The following is a 24708-nucleotide window of genomic DNA, read 5'->3' as shown; positions in this document are numbered from 1 at the left end:
TGATTATGTCCAAGGGGATTATGGACTTGTTTATTTGGGGGATAATGAACCCTGTCAGATTGCTGGAAAGGGAAAAGTTAAGATTAAGTTGTAAAATGGGAATCATTGGCTACTACATGAGGTAAGACATGTTCCAAGGCTGAGTAGAAATTTAATTTCAACAGGGAAACTCGGTGATAATGGTTGTTTAGTTACTTTTAATAATAAAAATTGGAAGGTTTCAAAAGGTTCCCTTGTAGGAGCAAAAGGTGTGAAAATAGGCACCTTATATCTTGTTGGATACAATTATTCAATTGTGTGTTGTCTTTGATGTTACACAAATGTCATATCAATTATCAGACAGAGTCTACCGAGCTCAGTTAGTCAACAAGGCAAAAGACAGTGTCTACTGAGCATTCTCAGGCTTTACCTTGCATAGGTAGCTGCTACTGAACTTTCAAGGTTTAACAAAGGAAATTCAGTTGTTACCGATCTCACTCAGTCATCAAGAGAAAATAATGTAGGAAATTCAGTTGTTACCGAGCTCACTCAGTCATTGAGAGAAAATAGTGCAGAAAACAATTCTAACTGAGCTTTCATGGACAGTAAGGGAAATCTAGTTCTTACCAAGTTAACTCGAAAACCAAAGAATTTTGTAGCTTTTGTAGTGTTAACCAAGTTAAGATGGTTAACTTAGGAAATGATTTCTAGAAGCAGTATTTACCAAGCAGGGTCAGCCAGTGAAGGATTCCATTATTTTGTGAAATAAAACTTATTTATTTAATGTAATAGTTGTAGCTGACTGATATATGATTTATTGATAGATGAAACTTGTGAATGAGCCAACTTGATAATCTGAATGGTATATACAAGAGATCAAGTTGTGAATTCTAAGTGTGTGATATGTGTGAATGAAAAAGAAGGTCTAAGAGCGAATTGTGAAGGATGACCAGAGATCATTGAGGAGCAGCAAAGTTATATTTGATCAAGAATGATCTAATAGTGCAGAATGAAGATCTGTTATCAAAAAATTTAGTTGCATCTTATTCAGGTCAATCCATTATTACTTTCTAACCATTGTAGCAGTGATTTCAAATCTCTTAACATAGTTGGTTTAACAACCATTTTGTAAATCCTCTAACAAGGTGACAGTTCAATTGAATTGTTCTAAAGACCTCTAGCAAGGCCACTCCTAATAGGCTGATTAAATCCTCTAACAAGGTCACACCTAACAGTGTGTATTGTAACCTTTAACAGGGTTGCCTCCTAATAGGGCTCACTTTAGAAGAGTGAAAAATTGGTAGCTAGTTACTTGGTGGTTTTTCTCATATTGGATTTCCACGTTAAATTTGATGTCTCTTGTGTTCATTTTATTAAACTTTTGCATGCATACTAATAATTATGAATGCTAGAATGATCAATAACTAGTTAATCTACTGAGTTATAGCATTCTTACATTGTTTACCAAGTATCAACAGTAAATAAGCATTAAAGACATCTAAGGGATTCGTGAATTGTTTTTGTAGTAACTGATTCACGCCACCCTCCCCCCCTCTCTGTTACTCCATCTATAATCGCAAAAATTGGTATCAGAGCTCTTGGTGCTTGCAGGAAAAGATTTCAAGGATCTAAGCCAAAGGTTAGGATGTCTTATAAGAGGGAAATTTCAAGACTTAACAAGGACAAATTCTTAGCATGGCAAGGGTTGGTGAGACTTCATCTAGCTTCTATTGGAGACATAGGACTGAAGTACCTTGATGAGAAATATGCAGAACCTGCTGGTACATTATCTGTCAATGTTATTGCTAAAAAGAAGACCCACAACAACATGATCATAGATATAGCATCTGCTCTGCGTTATGAAGAATTTGATGACATTAAAGATTGCAAAACCACCTTTGAAATGTGGAACAAGCTGTAAGAAATCTATGGAGGAGATGATAATGTGAGAAGAGCCAAAGAAAAAAATTTGAGAGGACAATTTGATCAAATGAGGATGAGAGAGGATGAAAAAATTGCAAAATATGTTGAAAGAATTAAAGCATGTGTTAGTGTAATCAAAGCATCTGGAGGAGATATCCAAGAGGAGACAATTATAAATAAAGTTCTTAAAACTCTATTTCCCATTTATACAATTAGAGTCTCTAAAATTCAAGAAAAAAGATGTGAAGCAAATCATAAGATAAATCTAGAGGCCATAGTTGGAAGATTGACTGCATTTGAGCTAGACAACTATGATAATTATGTTCCAGCAGCCAAAAACATTGAATCAACATTTGAAGCCAAGCTTTCACTCAAAGAAAAAGGAAAAAAGTTAAATGATCCTCAATCAGATAGTGATGAAGAATAAGAATAGAGTTCAAACAGTGATCTTGAAGTGGTTGAAGCTCTGCTAGCAAGGAAATATTCAAGAGGCAAAGGAAAATACAAAGGTAAGGTTTCTCTAATCTATTTTTCTTGTGAAAAAATTGGACATATTGCTGCTAGGTGCCCAAATAAGCAAAACAATGATGAGAAAAAGGGTCACAAGTGCAATGGCAAGAAAGACTTCAAATCATTCAAGGACAAAGGTAAGAAAACATGTTTCATGGCTAAAGATTCTAATGATTCTGATGATGAAGAAGAAGATGAAATTGTTTACATAGTTGTAAAGGATGAATCTGATAATGATGAAAAAATGACACTTATTTCTCATATATAAAAAAATGATACATAGATTATAGATAGTGGTTGTTCTCATCACATGACTAGTGATAAAACTAAGTTTGAACACTTTGAAGACTATGATGGTGGTAGTGTAAGATTTGGTAACAATGAATCTTGTTGTATAAAAGGAAAAGGAAGAATCTCACTGACCAAGGAACTTGTGTGTGATAATGCATATTGGGTAGAAGGACTAAAGCATAATTTTTTGAGTGTGGCATAGCTACTCAATAATGGATTCAAAGTGGAATTTATGCATGTAAAAGCAAGACTGCTAGATGGCAAAGGAAAGCTGATCGGATCAGGCACTCAAACTAAAGGTAACTTGTTTTATCTTGAACTTAATGTGTGTTCATGTTTTATTGCTCAAGTTGAAGAAAATTGGTTATGGCATAGGAGCTTATGTCATGTAAACTTTGACAACTTGGTAAAAATAAGTAAATTCAAGAAAGTAAGAGGCATTCCTAACATGAAGAAACCTGAAGTTGGTCTATGCAAGAATTGTCAAATTGGTAAAATGGGAAAGACTAGCTTTAAAAACAAGAACTATCAGTCGGAATTTTTTTTAGAAATTGTGCATACTGATTTATGTAGACCTATTGGCATTGAAAGTTATATTGGTGAAAAATTCTTCATTCTTTTTGTTGATGATTATTCAAGAATAATGACTGTCATCTACCTAAGAGAGAAATCAGAAGCATTTGAAAAATTCAAATGGTATTTAGCTAGAGTTGAAAAGGAAACATGAAAAAGACTAAAATGTTTAAGGTCTGACAGAGGTGGTGAGTTTATTTCACATGAATTCAATAACTTTTGCATTGAAAGGGGAATCAAAAGATAGGTTTCAGCACTAGGAACTCCTGAACAAAATGGAATAGCCGAAAGAAGGAACAGATCTATCATGGACTGTGCAAGAACCTTAATGATTGAGAAGAGCATTGCCATCAAATAGTGGAAAGTAGCTATCAACACTGCAGTTCATACCTTGAACTGAGTACAGTTGAAAAAGGACTCATTCAAGACTCCCTATGAGTTATGGTATGGCTACAAACCTGATGTAAGTTACCTAAAAGTATTTGGAAGCAAATGTTACATTTTGAAAGAATCTGGAAAAGATAAATTTGATGTAAAGGGTGATGAAGGAATATTTTTGGGATATTCTTGCAAAAGTAAAGCATATAGATGTTTGAATTTGTCTACTCACAAAGTCATAGAAAGTGCACATGTGAAAGTTGATGAGTTTGCAAAAAGATCTGAAGAAGAAAGCAAAAGGGAACTTGAAAACTACATGAGATTTGTTTACATTGAACTTGATACAATGCCAAGTATACCTATTAATCAGGAATCCTCAACTCTAGAGTCTTCAGTTATCGAGTCACAGGAAGTTCAAACTGAGCTAATGCCTCTCGAGTTGCGAATAGAAGCTATCGAATCAACATCTACCGAGCCAAGCAACCAGATCCAGAACCAGAAGTTGAGACACAGAAAGATAACAATGGAAGTCATTCAAAAGGCTGTGTTGCATAAAATTGTAACCAAGATTATGCATGTATGAGCATTTTTGTTGTTGTGCCTCTATTATTGATTACGAGCATGGGTATGAAAGTGGAATGAAGGAAGGCATGAAAAAGGGATAATGATATGAAGGATATGAAAGGGGGATAATTATATGAAGGATATGGAGGAAATGTGTGATAAGAAGTGGATGAAATGAAAGGGATAACCAAGATCAAGGATATATGGAAGAAGGATAGACGTGCGTGGGATTATGGATGGAAAAGATATGAATGAATCATGAAAAGGATGGGAATATGTATGCATATGGATGGAAAATGGATGAACTTGACAAGGACTAGGGAATGCAAGATAGGGATAACATGTCAAGATCAAACATATGGAGGAATTATGGGAATATGTAGGAAAGGATATGTATAGAAGGTTTGTATGGATGAAGCACAACGGAAAATGGAAAGTGTAAGTCAAGATCAAAGATGTGAATGACGATGGACAATAGATGGAATATAGAAGATAGGTAAGGAAGAACAATATGGATGAAACTTGCCCCTAGTGTAGAGTGCAAGTGGAAAAAGAAGAATTTAATGGATAGGTAAGTGAAAGTGGAGGACAATGGATACATAGTAGGAAAATGAAGGGTGGACTCAAGCATTCTAGGTATATGGATGTATCCCTTGGTATTTATGCTTCTTTAATTTGTTTGTTATGTTTTTTTTTTTTTTTCAAGGAATTATTGGTATTCTCTCGTAGATGTTGATAGGGTAAGGAAAAGAATGCTAAAGTGAATTGGGGAATAGAAGACAATGACCTATGAAAAAGTTCGGATGAAGGGAGTTGAGTAGGTAGGAGGAAGACATGGTTGATGGATACTAGATTGGAAGACTTGTGAAGGAAGTGGAAAGATCTTCATTGGCACACACCTTGAAGGGTGGTGGAAAGGAGTAAATTGTGAAGGATGTGTAGGAGAATGTTGGAATTTTGGGATATAGGGACCCAAAATGGATGAAGGAGATGATAGAGTTGGGATGGCGGATTTAGGTGTATTAGTACCCAAAATGGATTTGGAAAATGGAGGTTGAGAGAATTTATGAAGGAGGGAGGCCTTTGGATTAGCAGAATTGGATGTCATTTGGAATCCTTCTTTGAGATTCATTGCTACATTAAGTAACTTGGGTATCCACATAACTTTTGCACTTTTGATTTTTAGCCTTTGTGGTATTTTGATTGCATTTTGGATCTGATTTTTCTTTTCTTGGACATGTCGCTTAAATGGGACATGTTGATCCTTGCGCTCTTGTGGACTCGTGACTTTGTTTTCTTTTTCTTTAGCATCCAATTGACTTCCATTGGCCATGGTATGGGTGCATGAAGGTAAATATGATGAAGAGTTTATGGAAGGTGAACGTTGGAAGGAATTCAAGGATGTGCGCCTTTGTTGATCTTTATTAGGACTATGAGGGGATAAATTGGAAAACGTGGATAAGATAGAAGGATGTATATAAGGACCTAATATGGAAGGAAGGGAAGAAGAGTTTGACGATGGAACATAAGGACCTAGAATGGATGGACTATAAGAACCTAGAATGGATGAACTATAAGGACCTAAAATGGACTTAGAAGATGAAGGAGGAAAAGTTTTAGGTGTGGAAGGAATAGTTTTGGAATTGGAAAAAGTGGAAGGTGTACCAACATCTTGAGGAATTATTTTTTTAAGAGGATACTTAGTATTCTCAACGCAAGATGCGAGTCTAGGTGTATAGGGTTCACGAGGAGATTGAATAGGTGTGATAGGATCATGTGAAGGAGTAGGATTATGAAATTTGGATGAAGGGGTGCATTGATCTTGTCTTGGAAGAGGATCAGTGAGTGGAACGAGTGGATTATGAGATGGAATAGGTTCATGAGATGGAATGAAGGGAGTGGAGCTATGAGATAGAGTACTTTGATCTTGACATGAAAGAATATCACATAGCTCAAGGAGTGGATCATAAAATGGACTAGAATCATATGAGGACGTGGAAGGAATGGAATCATGTGGTGAAAGAAGATCATATAGCATGGTAAGTGGATCATCATATGTGGATGTCGAGGAAATGGAATCACGAGATAGAGTAATTTGATCTTGACATGGAGAAGTATTAGTAAATGGAGTGGAAGAAACTTTTTGATGAAGGAGAATATCTATGGATGCTAATGTTGGAGACAGAATGGAATCAGTAATGTGCTTGGTAGGTGTAATGTCTTGATCTTGATTAGGAGGGGAATCAGAAGATGGACTAGGAGGGATGGATGAATCTTGGGGGATAGTGGAATGATGGGATGGAGAGGTGCTCAGATCTAGAGGAAAAAAATCATGCTTTGAAGGAAGGTCTTGAGATGGAACTGGAGGTGTGGCCTTGGGTGATTGGCTCACATTATGCTGAATATTTAATATAGCCAAAAGTGATGTGAAATACCCCTGACAAGGTGGAGATGACATTGTTGTAGGCTTAGGAGATGATGTTGGTGGAGTATTAGGGGATGATGTAGTTAGAGGACTAAGATTTTGTGGAGGTGGAATTATGGATAAAGGATTTGGATTAGGTTCATAATAAGGGGAATTACATGGAGGAATAGGATTGAATGGGACATGAGAACTACTGCCTTTGATATATGAGAGAAAAATTTTCATTTCTTCCATTTTCTTGATAAGGGTTTTTACGTCTGAGGCATTGTGTGGGCCAGGAATGGAATTGTATGGAGGTATATGAGAGCTAGAAAATGAAGGACACATAGCAAAGAAAATGACCTTTTCCTGCGGACTTAGTTTGTTCAAGAGTGTGTTCTTTAGTTTCTCAACTTCTGTGGCGAGGTCATTTATGATGGAGGAATTGTATTGGCTATGGATGGAATTGTCTACAGATGAAGGATAAGGAGATGGATTTCCCTTGTCAAAGGTAGGAGAATGGTGAACATGAGATAGATTAGAATTGAAGTTTTGAGAAGGAATTTGATATGGAGGAAGTATGAGACCATGTTGTCGTGCAATATTGTCAATCATTTGAAGAAGCAGATTTAGATCCATGGATGCAAGATGAAAAGTGATGAATAGATTTGAAGAGAGAATGTGAACTTGGAATTAGGAGCTGTGTGCTGATTGGACTTTGATTTGATTTGATTTGAAATTGATTGCACTTGATATGATTCGATTTGATTGAATTTGAATTGATTTGATATTGATTTGGTTTGAATTTGGATTGGATGAGGGTTCGATTTGATTTGATTAGAACCCTATGATAGTGCAAACAAAGTGAATGTTTGATTTGAATGAAAGTCCAATGATAAGACAATGCTCCTATGTCCGAAGCAAAATATGTGATGTCAAATTGAAATAGAAGAAGATGTGAATGAAGTTTTTGAAAGATTGATTATGACTTGGATGACTGAATTTGACAAGGGATTGGATTAGAAGAATGCGGATTTGAGAGATCGAATTAAGAATGCATGATGAATGATGATGAATTATGACTAGGATGAAGATTAGGAATGTGATTGGATGACAAGGAAATGATTTGGATAAATAAAGAAGATGAAGATGTCAAGTAACGTTTTGAATGATGAAGAAGATATGTAAGAGGGAACGATGCCTTGGATGGAAGGAATATATGTGACGTGAAATGATTTGGAATGATGATTAAGAAGAGGCATTTTTTTTTTTTTTTTTCTTCTGTTTTTGATTTTTTTTGGATTTTTGAACTTTTAGGTTTAAAATGCAAAAGCAAACAATGAAATATGTAGAATGCAAATGTGTTTCAGACACACCAAACACACCAACAGTCCTATAAGGTTTGACTAGGCTGTACAAGGCTCAACTAGGGGGTGTCCTTGATAGACACTAGGTACGTGAGGCCCAATTCTGTAGATGAAAGGAAATACTGCCACACAGTCGGGGGGAAACGGTAACCCAATCTCCTCCTTCACTTCCCAAAGGTATAAAGTTCTTTGGGGCTTAGCCAAGAGTGACAATATTACACTTCCAAGAGAGGTGTCTTTCGATTCACCTCCCGATTTTTATACTCCGCCAGAACGCTGGAGTTGAGGTCGTCCCAAGGGGTGATGAAATCCCCAAGCAGGCATCCTAGAAAAATAAAAACAAGTCCACTTATTTCTTGTGCACCCAAGATCACCCAAAGGCGCGAGGGGAGAGAATACGTAAGTGGACTTAGGTCTAAAAGACACTTGTTCGTTGCCAAAGAAATTTTAAGTTTTCTAATCTAATTGAAGACACATGTGATTAAAATGTACAATGTTCATTCAAGTTTGCAAAAAATTAGGCACACGAAAAGCAAATTTTTTTTTTTAATTTTTTGAATATTTGGCTAAAAGGAAAATAAAAATAAAAACTTAAATGCCTATATATACAAAATAAGTTTGACAAACGTAAAGGCCTATTTGAAAGAAATAAAAAACAAAAATGTTTTTATTTTATTTTTATTTTTTTGAATTTTTTTTTTATTATTTTATTATTTTTTAATTTTTTTAATTTTTTTTTTTTTTTTCAAAAACGAGATTTATTTCATTGATTTTAATTGAAATGTGATTACATTACATTAAGCATCAGATGTATGCTTCCTCTCATCTCAGATTGAACTGGATTGAAGTTGTCAAGGGTTCAAGCCTCTCCTTGGGCACTCCCTTCGCACGACAGGGCCACACAAATCTGGATTGCCTTCAAAGCTCATATATCCAAATAAAGACAGCGATCCGTCTGTTGGAATACGACTTTCCAGTTTATTGAAGTGAAGATTTAGAAGGCGGAGAGATCTGATTTGACCGAGCGATGCAGGTATATGCCCACTAAATTCGTTGTGTGATAGGTCAAGCGCGCGCAGTCTCTTTAGGTTCCCAGAGTTTTTGGTAAATTCATAAAAAATGAATTGCGAGACAAATCCAATGTGTCTAAGCTCTGAAGATCCGCGATCTTAGGAGAGAGAGCGCAATGAGCGCATCAACCGTAGGATATCGCAGGGGAGGAGAGAGAGGACAATGGAGAGGAAGGAGAGGGATATTAGCAGGCAAAGATGGCGGATTTGGGTTAACAGAGGAGCCGCCCCTTTTCATACAGCCCTATTCCACTGTTTTCCATCCTTTACTTCCTCTTCCCTATGTTTACAATGTCTTCCCTTCGAGCCCAATCCAGTGCACATGCAACCGACAAAAAAAGTCGTTACAGAGGAGTGAGAAAGAGGCATTCAAACCACTTTGCTGCGGAGATTAGAGATCCATCAAAGAGGCAATGTCTTGGATGGTATTTCACAAGTAGCGATGGCCGCAGTAACAGAGATGTGAATGTGAGGTTGTTAGCGGCGACGGAGGAATTGCAGTGGTGCGGTGAGCGTGGATTCATGCGAGGGCGGCGATAAGCACGGGTGGCAGTGGACGCAGCTGTAGCGATGGCGAGTATAGAACGCGGGCAGAGCAGGTCGCAGAACGGGCAGAGCACGGAAAACACCGACGGAGGAACGCGGGAGAGCGGCGCCGAGGTGGTTTCGCGGGCGGCGAGGAGAACAGCGCCGCGGAAGAAAGGGAACGGCTGCGGGAAGAGGAAATAAGTGGGCGCAAAAGTGAAACTGCGGTGGCGGCTGTGGAACGCGGGTGGAGAGTTGCTGACAGAGGCGGCAGCGGGGGCCGCAGGCGTTGCCGGAAAGGAGAACCGCTAGCGGAGGCGGCATCGGCGCCGAAAGTTGGGGGAGCCGCTGGAGCGGCGACGGCGGCAGAAGGAAGAGGGCTGCTGACGCGGCGGCGGCAGCGCCGGGTGTAAGGGGAGCCGCCGGAGAGGCGGCTCGGGCCTGCAAAAAAAATTTTATTTTTATTTTTTTATTTTTTGATTTTTTTATTTTATTTTTTGATTTTAAATTTTTTTTTTTAAAAACGAACTATATATATAAAATAAACAAAAACAAATAACCTAGACAAAATAAAAGAAAATATCCCCCCTATCACACTTTTAATTTTTATTTATTTATTTTTTTTAATAACAACCTAAATAGCATAAATTGAAGAAAACCTACCCCAAGTCGCTATTTTTTTTTCTTTTTTTAACAACGAAGAACAAGATATAGGGTACTTACCTCATGCGCTTCCAAAGATGATGACTGACCTCGTGGCTTGATTTGACGCTCCCTACGCAAGTTATTCTTCAACCGCAAGCCTCCAACCTTAGCGTGAATAAATTTGAACCCGCAAAGTGGGTCCCACCGGACGTGCCAAAATGTGTTGCATAAAATTGTAACCAAGATTATGCAAACCTCAAACTATGATTCAGAACAAATGGAGTGTATGTTCGGTATGCTCTTAGGAACACAACAATGGTTGAATCTCTTGGATGTATGAATGCAAATGGAATATGTGCCTAAACTAGATGATAGGAGAAATCAAAAATGACAAAATGATGATGCAATGATAAGTAATTCTAATGGTACCTAATGGATCCCTAGTGTATCTGCGATGTCTATATGTCTCCTAGTATCAAATGCTTGAGACAAGATGTCTATTTAAAGTGGATGGAGGAAGCTTCTAGAATGTGCTTAGAAACCACTAGGAGATAAGGATAAGGATAGACAACTAAGCACAGGAGATAAGGATAAGAATCAACAACTAAGCATCTTATCTCACATTCTAGATAGATAGATAAGACTGACATGTGTGTAGAAGATTCTTAAGGTGTAGACAACATGTGCTTAAAATATGTGATGACAACCCATATGAATGCACGTACTCTTAGGCGGTTGGAATAAAGATTAAATTAAATAAAATTTAATTTAATCAAGGTCTAGAAGAAATTAATAGGAAATGGAGGATTTTAAATAAATAAAATTTATTTTAAAAAGAAATAAATGGAGAATCATGTGTTAATTAAATTAACACATTAAGGCTAGGAAGTATTTAAATTAAATTTAAATACTTAGACAAAAATGAACTTATTTAATTAAAATAATTTAATTAAATAATTAGAATAATGTGACTATTATTAATTAAATTAATAAAGTCATTCGGAACAATTTTTAGTGTATACAAAGGCAAAGAGCCGGTGTTAGCCAAGTATGTCAGGAAGCATCATGGACCAGATCAGATCATTGGAGATAAATTAGAAGGAACAATGACAAGAAGTAAGTTGAAAGGCACTTGTTTACTTGCTGATTTTGAATCTAGAAATGTCAAAGATGCACTAGACAATGAAAGTTGGATTGAAGCTATGAATGAAGAGATAGAACAAATAGAGAAAAACAAAACATGGACTCTTGTACCTAGACCTAAAGACAAAAATGTGATTGGAAGTAAGTGGGTATTCAGAAACAAGTTAAATGAATATGGTAAAGTGTCAAGGAACAAAGCTAGACTGGTATGCAAAGGATACTCTCAAGAAGAAGGTGTAGACTATGAAGAAACTTTTGCTCCTGTTGCAAGATTAGAAGGTGTCAAAACCTTACTTGCATATGGTGCATACAAAAGATTCAAAGTTTATTAAAGGGATGTCAAGTCAGAATTTTTCAATGGCATATTGGATGAAGAAGTTTACATTGAACAGCTTGAAGGTTTTGTTGATCAAAACAAGAAGGACATGGTCTGCAAACTGCATAAAGCATTATATGGTCTGAAATAAGCCCCTAGAGTATGGTATGAAAGATTGCATAACTATTTTATTCAGATTGGTTTTCAAAGAACTAATTATATTAGTAGTTTGTACATAAAGGAAGGACCAGATAATAAGATTGTTTTACCAGAGATATTTGTAGATGATACTTTGTTCACAGGAAATGATGATCTTTGCAAAGAATTTTCAGAACAAATGAACAAAAAATTTGAAATGTCAATGTTTGGTGAAATCAAATTCTTTGTTGGTCTTCAAATTCAACAAAGTAAGAATGACATCTACATCACTCAATCTAAATACATCAAGGAGATACTGAAAAAGTTTGGTATGAAAGACTACAAGGGTAAGTGCACCAAGTTGTGGTGCCAAAAGGGGGGTATAAGTGGACAACTTTTTCCTGAAATCAGCAAATTCTGGACTTCAACAAGAATTTGAAGATAGTTACGCTCAAAATTTTAAGATATGACAAAAACAAAAGTCGTAGTCCTTTGAATCTAGTTTCTAAACTACTAATTTTTTTTTTCAAAATGGTTTAGTTTTAGGTCCTCAAAAAAAAGGGGGCCACAGAAAGTGGTACTGTTTATTCCAAAAAAACATAACATAGTACAAAGTGTGGCCCCCTAAAATTTTAACTTTTTTTTGAAATTCTTTAATCGCTCTGGTCAAAAGTTACCTAACACTATGTAGTTTATCCCAGATTTTTCGGGTAATTTTATAATGTGTATTTTTTTTTAAATGAATTTTTAAATTAGACCCATCCCAAAAATGTGAAATATCTATGTGCTCCCCCTAGAAATGATTGAAAACTAATCTAAAATCAAAACTTCTTTTTTTCAAAGTGTGTAGAATGGAGTCTAGTTTCTAAAAAACTAAGTTGTTACAAAATTCGATGAATGAGCTAAAATTTACAGCCCAATTAGTACATGGTGGTTTCTGACAAAAAATGAACATACATTCAAAAGAAATTATAGATGAAAGACTTAAAATAGTTCAAATTAAAAATAAATTATATGGTTAGATAGCTAACACAGAGACCTATAATGTTATGTAACCTGATCTTATCGATACCTAACCATGAGGAATCTTGAAGGGGAGCACACAAGAAAAATCAATCATTTTTTGTATGTTTGCTGGAAAACATGTCTCAGACCTGTTTATAAACTTCAAACCTTTGTGTTGGATCTCCAAGGAAAAATCAAGCCTTAGGCTTGGTTTTAATGCAAAGCTTTGAATAGCGCGTGCGCCCTATAGCATGCACACGGTATTAAAATGCTAGTGAATTCGAGGTAGTGCGCACGCACTATTGAGACCTAAATTGCAAACCAAAACCAAGAGAGAGCTAGGGGGTGGGGCGAGGGAATGGCTATTTGTGTGTGTGAGAGAGATAGAGAGAAAGTAGGGGATGGGAGAGGGGAGAGAGGAAATGAGAAAGAGTAGGGGTGGCAGAGAGAGTATAGGATGGGAGATAGAGGAAATGTGAGAGTAGGAGGGGTGGCAAAGAGAGTACAAGATGCAAGAGAGAGGAAGTGTGAGAGAGAGAGAGAGTAGAGGTGGCAAAGAGAGAGTACGAGATGGGGGAGAGAGATTGAAAGTAGGGGATGGGAGAGAGAGGAAGTGTGAGAGAGAGTACAAGTTGGGAGAGAGAGATTGAGAGTAGGGGATGGGGGAGAGAGAGAGTAGGTGGTGGGAGATAGAGTGGGAGAGGAAGAGCGAGAGAGAGGAGGATGGGAGTGCATGTGTGTGAAAGAGAGAGAGTAGGGAATGGGAGAGGGGGAAGATAGAGTAGCTTGAGAGAGAGTAGGGGATGGAAGAGAGAGTAGGAGATGGGAGAGGGAGTGGGAGAGGGAGAGAGAGAGGGGGGATGGAAATGTGTGTAAGAGAGAAAGAGAGAGAGTGTGAAAATGTGAGAGAGGGTAGGGGGTAGCAAAGAGAGAGTAGAGAGGGAGAGAGAGAGAGAGAGAGAGTGAGAGAGAGTGAGAGTAGGTAGTGGGAGAGGGAGAGTGAGTGAGAGAAAAAGTAGAGGATGGGAGAGGAGAGAGGGGGGATGGGTGTGTGTGAAAGAGAGAGAGTAGGGAATGAGAGAGGGGAGAGAGAGATAGAGAGAGTAGGGGATGGGATAGAAAGAGAGTAGGAAATGGTAGAGGGAGTGGGAGAGGGAGAGACAGGGTGGATGGAAGAGAAAGAGATTAGGCAATGGAAGAGGGAGAGAGAGGGGGGATGGAAGTGTGTGTAAGAGAGAAAGTAGGGGATGGGAGAAAGTGTGAGAGTGTGAGAGAGAGTAGGGGTGGCAGAGAGAGAGAGTGAGAGTAGGGGATGGGAGAGAGAGGGAGAGAGAGGGAGAGAGAGAGAGAGAGTAGGCGATGGGAGAGGGAGTGGGAGGGAGAGAGAGAGGGGGAATGGAAGTGTGTAAGAGAGATAGAGTTGGGGATGGGAGAGAGTAGGCAATGGGAGAGGGAGTGAGAGAGAGAGGGGGGTGGAATGGGAATGTGTATAAGAGAGATAGAGTAGGGGATGGGAGACAGTGTGAGAGTTTGAGAGAGAGTAGGGGGTGGTAGAGAGAGCTTGTACAGGATGGGGGTGAGAGAGAGAGAGAGAGAGAGTAGGGGATCAGAGAGAGTGTGAGAGAGAGTAGGGGATGGAAGAGAGAGAGTGAGAGTAGGGGATGGGAGAGAGAAAGTAAAGAGGGAAAGAGAGTACTTGAGAGAGAGAGAGATAGTAGGTGGTGCAAGAGGGAGTGGGAGAGGGAGAGAGAGGGGGGATGGGAGTGTGTGTTACAAATCTAGAGAGTAGGGGATGGGAGAGGAGAGAGAGAGGGGGGGGGATGGGAGTGTGTATCTATGAAAGAGAGAGAGTAGGGGATGGGAGAGGGGAGAGAGAGAGTAGGGGATGGGGGAGAGAAAGTAGGCAGTGGGAGAGGGAGTGGGAGAGGGAGAGAGAGAGGGGGAATGGGAATGTGTGTAAGAGAGATAGAGTAGGGGCTGGGAGAGAGTGTGAGAGTGTGAGAGAGAGTAGGTGGTGGCGGAGAGAGCTCGTACTGGATGGGAGAGAGAGAGTGAGATTAGGGGATGGGAGTGTGAGAGAGAGTAGGGGATGGGAGAGAGAGAGAGAGAGTAAGGGATGGGATGGGAGAGAGAGAGAGAGTAGAGAGGGAGAGAGAGAACTTGAGAGAGAGAGATCTAGTAGGCAGTAGGAGAGGGAGAGGGAGAGAGATAGGGGGGATGGGAGTGTGTGTGACAGATGTAGAGAGTAGGGGATGGGAGAGAAGAGAGTGGGGGGATAAGAGTGTGTGTGTCTGTGAAAGAGAGAGAGTAGGGGATGGGAGAGAGTGTGAGAGTGTGAGAGAGAGTAGGGGGTGGCAGAGAGAGAGTACGAGATGGGAGAGACAGAGTGAAAGGATGGGAGAGATAGAGTGAAAGGATGGGAGAGAGTGAGAGAGAGAGTAGGGGGCGGTAGAGAGAGAGAGTATGGGATGGGAGAGACAGAGTGAAAGGATGGGAGAGAGTGTGAGAGAGATTAGGGGATGGGAGAGAGTGTGTGAGAGAGTTGGGAATGGGAGAGAGAGAGAGTAAGAGTAGTGGATGGGAGAGAGAGAGTAGAGAGGGAGAGAGAGAAATAGTAGGTGACCTGGGAGGGAGTGGGAGAGGAGGAGAGAGAGGGATGGGAGTGCGTGTGAAAAATCTAGAGAGTAGGGGATGGGAGAGAAGAGAGAGGGGGGATGGGAGTGTGAGTGTGTGTGTGTGTGTGTGTGTGTGTGTGTGTGTGTGTGTGAAAGAGAGAGAGTAGGGGATAGGAGAGAGTGTGAGAGTGTGAGAGAGAGTAGGGGGTGGCAAAGAGAGAGTACGAGATGGGAGAGACAGAGTGAAAGGATGGGAAAGAGTGTGAGAGAGAGTAGGAGGTGGCAGAGAGAGAGAGAGTATGAGATGAGAGAGACATAGTGAAAGGATGAGAGAGAGTGTCAGAGAGAGTAGGGGATGGGAGAGAGTGTGAGAGAGAGTTGGGGATTGGAGAGAAAGAGAGAGTAAGAGTAGGGGATGGGAGAGAGAGAGAGAGAGAGTAGAGAGGGAGAGAGAGAACTTGAGAGAGAGAGAGAGATAGTAGGTGGTGGGAGAGGGAGTGGGAGAGGAGGAGAGAGAGGGATGGGAGTGCGTGTGAGCGATCTAGAGAGTAAGGGATGGGAGAGGGGAGAGAGAGAGGGGGATGGGAGTGTGTATCTGCAAAAGAGAGAGTTTAGGGGATGGGAGAGGGGAGAGAGAGAGTAGCCAAGAGAGAGAGAGAGAGAGAGTAGCAGATGGGAGAGAGGGGCAGATGGGAGTGTGTGTAAGAGAGAGTAGGGGATGGGAGAGAGTGTGAGAGAGAGTAGGAGGTGGTAGAGAGAGAGAGAGTAAGAAGTGGGAGAGGGAGGATGGGAGTGTGTGTGAGAGATCTAAAGAGTAGGGGATGGGAGAGGAGAGAGGGTGAGATAGATAGAGAGAGTAGGCGGTGGGAGAGGGAGAGCGAGAGAGAGTAAAGGATGGGAGAGGGGAGAGAGAGAGAGTGTAGGGGATGGGAGAGGGGATAGAGAGTAGGAAGAGAGAGAGAGTAGGGAGAGAGAGAGAGAGAGAGTAGGGAGGGTGGAGAGTGATGTGTTCTCATATAGTGCGTACGCGCTATAGCGCGTACGCACTATGTGAAATCACCTAAAAATGGTCAACAAACAACTTTGGGGTCCGTTTCATTCATTCTCTACTTTTGTTCTGTTCTGCACTCTGTTATCCCGACAGAAATCACGGGTTTCAACACAGCAAACACTCTTTCAAGGTGGCAAACACTATTTCAAGCTAACAAACACTATTTCAAGGTGGCAAACACTTTTGGAAGCTAGCAAACAACAAATTCAATCATTGGATACATGATTTGAAGACTTTTTGAATATTCCTTGTATAGAAAAGGTTAGTGTAATCTATTTTAAATATTGTTTATTGATATATAGATACAAATTTGATTATAATTTGACATGTTGTTTAATATATAGTGAATTCATTGAAATTTGTATGTTTCAATGAAATGTTATTTCGAAATGGTTAGAAATTTGACAAGTCGTTTTATATATATATATTGTGTATTCATTCAAATAATTATAATTTTTATATGTATTTGAATAATTTGTAATTTACACATTTTAAGTAATTCAAATGTTTGAATAATTTGACATGTAGAAATCATCATCATGCCAAGGAAGAAACCAAAAAATCAAACAAATGAAGATAGGGAGAGAGATTTGGAAATTAAAAAAGATAAAATGAAATTACTACGTGAGCAAAAAAAATTGCAAAGCAATAATGAAGAATTGACTTTTGAAGAGGATCAAGAACCACCGGTACCAAGAAACAAAGAGGAAGAATTGGAAAGACAAAGAGAACGAATGAGACTGTTACACTCAAGAAGACAATTGAATTGTGAAGCTACACCATCTTCTAATGTTGGAGTCATATCGTCCGCTACACCATCTTCCAATGTTGAAGTCATATCGTCCTCTCATGTTGAAGAGACACCGATTTGTAGATCCGACGATATACACACTCCATCATGTCATGTTGAAGGCACAACATCAACACATCAAGTAGGTGATATTCCATCTTTTGCATCTTATTGCCAAGGCACATCATCTTTGGTTCAAGGTACGCAATACACTCAACCTTATGTTGATGTTCAAAATGTTGAGAGAATTGAAGAGATTATAACATCTTCTAGAATTCGTTTTAGAAGACCAAAATATTTGATTGATATTGATAGTAACATTTTGAAATCAATGCCTGACAAGATTAGCAAGTGTACTTGTCAAAGAAAAGTTAATCGTATGTGGAGATTATTTTTTGATGAATTAAATATTACAGGTCAATGCCAATTATTTGTTGAAATGATGAGGAATTTAAAATTTAGGCCTATCATGAAGATTCTTGGGCTAAGAACGATGGATGATTCAAATGAAAAAAACATTGTAAAGAATCTAATGAATGCTTATGAAAAAGTGGGTTCTAAATCACACACCAAAGATAGTAATATCGCAAGACGAGTACTTACATCGACAATAGCAAGTAGCCAAATGAAGAAAGCTTGACTCATGAGAAAGACAAGAAAAATATTTAAAATTGGTAGAGGTACTCTAAGGAGAGCCATGCTAAGGCGTGAGAGATTGGAAGATCCAACAAAAAATGAGTTATGGACATTTAGCGGTAGACTACCGCGAAAGGATAAAGAAATTAGTGAAGCCTTGAAATCATTGATCAAAATTTTTTGGAAAAATAAGACACGTGTTTCCCCTAATCAAAGAGATGTTGTAAGAAGGAGGATTGGTAGCCAAAATCGCGAGCCACATGCGAAACATTTTTTGGACACAACTCAGATACAATTTTTTGCAAAATTTATTGGTATGTATCCTCAAATTCGAATAAGTCAAAGATTTTTTGAGATGGGTAAACCTTTTTATGTGAAGATAAATCACACACGCACAACTTGTTGTTGTAGGATAAATATTGAATTTTCTAACCATTTTGATGTTTTTAGGCATATATGTGTAATTTTGCATTCTTAGTTTGTTTTGAAGGATTGTGACATAAATGAGCCACCAAGATCTTCAAGAGAATTCATATCCAACAGTTTATGTGAAATAAGGGACGACCAACAATTTTACAAGACATCATGCTTGGATGGTACGTGCTTATTTTGTGGTTCTTTGCAACTTTTATCAACTTGTCAACATATGGATAGTACACATGCAATTGGAAATGAAATAGTAGATTATGGAAAATTTAAGACAGTGAAATATGCTCTAAAAGATGGAAAACATGGTAAAAGATGTGATTTAGTCATTGAAAAGATTCCAGTGTATGAGTTCATGAAGATTTTTTGTGAAAATATTATTTACGAGTATGCAAGGCATACCCATAGAGCTCGATGGTTGGATTTTCCATTCAAGTTGTGCAAGGATACGTTTCCACTAGATACCATTGTTTCGGTTGTAGATTTCGCAGAGAACTACAAACTACAACCAAAAAATGAGGTGCAAGCAAAGTATTATACTTCTCAACAGGTTTCCATATTTGTTCACATAACATTCATGCATTCACCTACAAGTACAGAGGATGACAGGAAGATTTTGAGGGAGTACCATTTTTACATTAGCGATGATCGATCACATTCTACAGAGTTCGTACATGGTTGTTTTCAACTATTTTATGGAGATTTGGCTAACAGGGGCATCACATGTCGTCAGCATATTATTTGGTCAGACAATTGTGCATCTCAATTCAAGAATGCACGGATGTTCTATTGGTTGAGCAGGATGCACAAGTTGTGTAGAATTTAATACATGTGGAATTTCACAGAGGCTGGTCATGGAAAGGGAGAGCACGATGGTGCAGGCGCATGCATCAAAAGAGCCTTAGCTCGTGAAGAACTAAAGTACAAAGATGGAGCAATATTGATAGATGCAAAATCCATCGTTCAGTGGTGTAACGCTACAATGGGTCCAGGTAAGGAAGGTGAGTCTACGGTTCGTAGATTTTTTTGGTTGATAGATAATACTAACATTGCACCATATCAGGATTGTTGCACACTAACAGGATCCAGTGAGTTGCACTCTTTTAGAAGCTCTGATGCAGGTTCATGGAGTATCCACACACGAAAAATGGCATGCTATTGTCCATCATGTGCAGAGGAAAATTGGGATGACTATGAGTTGACTGAATGGGTGGACAAATGGGATATACGGGTTTTGGACCCAATTAACACCTATCGTCCCCCACAAGCACTGGAAATGGTACAGATGGAATCGTCTATTGACTTTGACCGCTTTTCTGATCTAGTGCAACCTGGTAATATATATATTTATATATCTTTGTAATTTCAATATGTAACTTTATAACTTTTATGCAAGTATTTTTTGAATTAATGACCACATTTTGTACATTTGTCACTGCAGGCCATGTTTTTGCTGTTATTGCACCTGAAGACAATGAAGAAGGGACAAATTATTATTTGTATCGTTGTGTTCAAGCCAAACAAAAATTGGATCACTCAGTTATAAATGGTGAAGGTTTAGAGTACCATGTCGGTGCGGTGGTTGTAACTGGCACATGGCTTAGACGATATTCTATGAAGAACCCTAACTTGTGGTTATTCGAGGATTAGTAAACAGAGAGGAAGATTCTTCATTATTCAAATCTTGTTGTCGCATCAAATGTCCACTTGATAAAATATGGTGGAAAACCACATAATAAGAATCTTTGGAGAGTTCGCGAGTCAGACCATGAGGCAATACTTGAGACATTAAAATTTCGAGCAGATCAAGTTGGCTCATTAGATTGAATATAGAGAGAGGGAGAGAGAGAAAGAGTGATCAACTGGATCCAAATACATTGTTGCAACCTCTTCCCCAAGACTGTCCACATGACTAAGGTGGACCGTATTGTTATGATGCGTAAGTGATGAGATTTAGTTTAAATCATAGATTTTATGTTTTGATTTGTTTAGAATCTAGATTTTATGTTTTGATGTCTCCAATTTTTTTAAAGCTAGAACAATATTTTTCATATTTTCTTATTGTGATGATATTTTTCTTTCATTGCATGTTCTTTTGGATGACAGGAGGGAGAGAAGCAAAATAATTAGATTTCCAAACAGCCAGCCACCATTCTTCATGTAATTTATTCATTTAAGGTAAAAGTCCCATTTCCTTTGTTTGGCTTTGGTATTTGGTTATTTAAAGTCATTATTCTAGTTGGACCTTCGTATGTTTGAATTTGGGATTGTTTAGTGTCTATTTGTTATGATTATACTGAATTATTAATTCTACGATGTTTCTATTATTTAATTATTTAAAATAAATTAAATTTTTTTGTATAAAATTATTATTATTTATTTCTATCTATTTGTTATGATTATTTCTATTATTTAAAATAAATTAATTATATAATATCTCTATGATGAACTATTTATATTTCTAAACTTTACATATTTTACACCATGACCAACAATCAAACTATTATAACAATACAAACACATTTAAATAGTAATGTAAGAATGGTTTAGTTCACATAAAAAATAAGTCTATCTTAGATATTCTAAATACATCACAAAACTTTATCGCTTCAAAAAAATTTGAATTTCTCCCATCTACTTGAGTTCCCATCAGTTGTCCATAAAACTGGGAAAGGGAATAGGTGCTATGCTCCCAATCCCAACATCCTCCTGTCCACTACTAGGAGATGTGTGTAATGTAGGATTCAGCTCCATCAACTTAGTCATTTTTTTCACTAGTTGATTGGGACTCTCACCATTTGTTGCCAACTATGGTGACAATGCTTGGGGTTACACTTATTAAGTAAGAATATTTCCTAATCTAGGGATTAGAGCATTGAACATATCAGAATGTGATTTATGCTATGGGAGAAGAGGTATGTTGGGCATACTAATTGATTCTAGGGCTAGTGCAATTACATCTCCTTCCACTAGTGTTGTAAATATAATTTCTATAGTTGTTGAAGGTGCACCTCCAATATTTGGTCTATATCTCTTTCAAACATTTAGATTATCCTCTCTTTCTTTCCTCTTCTATTCCTTTAGTGCAACCTTCTTCGCAACTCATTTTCCCCTCTCTATAGCATCTAAGATCTCATATCTTGCAATCTTTTCCTCTCTCCCATCTTTCCTATCCCTGATCTTCTCCTTCATGTAAAGTGCATTAGCCTCAAATAACTTCTTAGTCTCTCTTGTTCCTTAGAATTTTGTATCCTTTTCTTTGGTAGCTATAGGAATCTACTGGGTAAACCACTATGTTGTTTTCTGTCTAGTGGCATGTAACGTATAAAATCAACATCTCCATCATAGTCATTTTGGGCCTGGGTATCAAAAAATTGTTAACTATTTATTTCATCATGGTTGCCACCATTTGCAAAGCATTAGATGACGTCCTTGGGGTCAACATGTGGTGGGGATGGAATTAAAAAGGAAACATTTTCATCCCCACAAGTATTTGGTTACCCAAGGTTTGTGACAACCTCCTACAACCAATCTGGTTGTGAATCTTGCATTAGCAAGCTTAATCTAATATCAATGTTTGTTGTATGCTCAAGGTTTTATCTCCTATAATAGTCCACTGGCTGGTTCAGGTTTTCTAGTTGGGTATTTTTAGGTGCAATTGTACCTAGTCCCTTCATATTTTGTCCATAACTCCTCAACAAAGTGTTAATTGGTTCATCTAATAAGCCATTGATTTTTAGGAAGGATTCAATAGTGATTTCCTCCCCCTCACTTTACAACTCATCAATATTTGCATCATCTATAGTAGTTGTTTCTTCTGATCCACTACTTGTGGGTATTGGTTTAGATCCCTATTTTCCATCCTCATCAACAACGAAGCACTTTCTTGGGCCTATATCATTCACTAAAACCTCCCTATTCAAAGACCATATCCCTATCCTATGGAAGCCACTCATTATATTATCGGGTGTAAGTGCCAAATTGGAGGCTTTGCTGGATAACATTCCTAACTCCTCACGACCAATATTGATTTGAGGGTTCCTAGCCAACCACACATTCCAAATATGTTTTAAGTAAGATTTTAATGGTGAGAAAAAATTAACATCCAATGATTGACACCTATAGATGGTATACGCTACAAGTGACACACGATCTATGCCCAACTTCTTTGCTTTATCAATTATTTTCCATGTCATGGATTCCATGATCATCAAATACTAGAAGACACCTTTTTGAGAGAAACACCCCACATGGAATTGTTCTTACAAAGTGGTCTAGCCAATTCAAGAATAATTATTTCATCATCCATCCATGTACTTGGACTGCCATGCAGGCCTTGAGATCATAATTGGAAATGTAGTTTTTTATATGTCTCTTAGCCTTGAACAAATAAAAATTGGAATTCTCTAACCAACAGTAATGTAAGGAGACCCACCCTGCTAGTTTAGGCCACTATGCCCAAACTAACCAATGACTTCTTCTGATCCTATAGGGTTTCTTCTTGACCCTATTCCCAAGAGGATATCTCCCAACTATCCCCTTCCCTAGGATCTATGCACACCAATTGACTATGTGACAAAGAACTCATGGTGGATAAATCTGAAGGAATTTCGTAGGAATACCTTTCTTTCCAAAACCACTCTCATCTATCCATGTTACTTCAGATTCTTTTTGATCCTTCCATTTGATAAGATGCTCCATATAGGTGCCATGCCAAGTCTTCTTCTTGATTCTTGAATCCATAACCTTTTCAGCTTTTGGCTGAGATTATAATGGGATAGTGACTTCTTCAACCTTTGATTTTGTTTGTCCTTCTATGAATGTAGGCCCTTTATATTGAACTTAGTCCTTGACATTAAAGATAAGGTAAATTTCCAAGTTTGGTGGGAGTTCTATTTTGTCGGCATTAGAACCATAATTTGCAAGTACCTTACAAGGTCCTATCCTATGCATTTGTAGCTTGGTTGGAACACCCTATGCAAGTACCAAAACTCGTCCTTGGCATCATATCATGGCCTCAACACCTTGGATCATCTCAAAACATCTCATCTAACATTTTCCAACTCCTTGCACACTCTCAGCAATTCATCTCTTACACTTTCTCAATTTTGTCTCTTCTAGGCTTGTTCCAACTAGCCCTTGCCAGTCACTAATTTGCTGTTTTCTCCAAAATTTTCCATAGAACTTCCTAAACTATTGGGTTATTAAAATACCCTTTTCCTCACTCTAAAATATACTCCAAAACCAACTACACTTGTTTTGTAAAATTTCACTCAAAACTGGCTATTTTAGTCTGCCAACTAGGCCTAGTTTGAGGCCATTTACAAAGCAACTCACAATCCCTTGACTTTTGGAACTCCCATGACCAAAAAAATTCTTAAGACACGACTCAAATGCAAGGATTCTTCTATTTTTTTGGTTTCATGATCAACTTTACAATGGTTTTTACAAAACCCTCCTTTCTAGCCCCTTTACCCTAGGGCTTTCTAGAACTCTTAGTTTGCAACGTCTCTAGAACCCAAAAATGGTTCAAACACCTTCACTTTGGTTATATTAGATGACTTCAAACATAAAATGCAACTCTTGTTTGGAGAAAACACTAAATCCACCTTGGGAGCAATCACATACCCCTTTTTATGCACTCAAATTTTAGGGAAAACTATGCAAATACTTCTTAAATGGTTTCAACACTCAACTTTTCAGATGGAAATGGTTTTTATAGACTCAAACCAACAAGAAAAATCCCAAACTTGAGGTTTCTCAACACTCAACAATCAAATTTCAAAATTGTTACCAGCACTTACTACTAGGACAATTTCTAGTTTTAATGGTCAAACTCCCAAACCATACAAAGGACCCCCCACTGTTTTTGCATTTTTAAACACTCTTTTTGGAGACCTACAATAACCTCTCTCACTTTTTGGAGATCACACTCCGTTTTCATTTTACGATGCCATCTCGGGTGATGCTGAAACTTGCAATGTCGGCTAGTACAAAGTTGCCAACTGCCAAATCTCTCTCACCTTTCCTCGTGGGATCGAACTGTCTGCTCTGTTAGCTCCACGTGGTAGGGTAAACCCTATCCCCAACCTCGTCCGATCCCCTTCACTGCTCAAACGTTCTCAGGCACGCCAATCCAAAATGTCCCCAAGGGTCACTAAATGCCATAGGGCTGCAATCTTTGACAGAGCATATCTCGAAGCTCGTGCAAGGTATGGATGTGATTCCAGTTCCTACAGGACCATGTTGCGGAGACCTACAATAAACTCTCTCACTTTTTGGAGATCACACTCCATTTTTGTTTTACAACGCCATCTCGGGTGATGCTAAAACTTGCAGTGTGGGCCAGTACAAAGTTG

The 24708-nt window shown here is 38.4% G+C and overlaps 1 protein-coding gene across 3 annotated transcripts in view; it reads right to left on the bottom strand.

Moving 5' to 3' along the window:
- Positions 1-10691, bottom strand: part of LOC149575848 (uncharacterized) — a 273561-nt gene extending 262870 nt beyond the window's left edge. For all 3 annotated transcript variants that reach the window (XM_089815776.1, XM_089815777.1, XM_089815784.1), the window contains exon 1: positions 10308-10691. Coding sequence is in view for 1 of the 3 variants with exons in the window: in XM_089815784.1 (XP_089671910.1) it covers positions 10308-10312 (5 nt within the window). In the remaining 2 variants the exon portion in view is untranslated. The remainder of the gene's footprint in view (positions 1-10307) is intronic.
- Positions 10692-24708: the final 14017 nt, after the last annotated feature.

Source organism: Cupressus sempervirens, chromosome 1 (assembly GCF_028749045.1).
Source record: "Cupressus sempervirens isolate cs-2001-9-10 chromosome 1, ASM2874904v1, whole genome shotgun sequence".
NCBI classification, from domain to species: domain Eukaryota; kingdom Viridiplantae; phylum Streptophyta; class Pinopsida; order Cupressales; family Cupressaceae; genus Cupressus; species Cupressus sempervirens.
The sequence above is the reverse complement of the archived record's forward strand: the minus strand, read 5'-3'. Positions and strand labels throughout refer to the sequence as shown.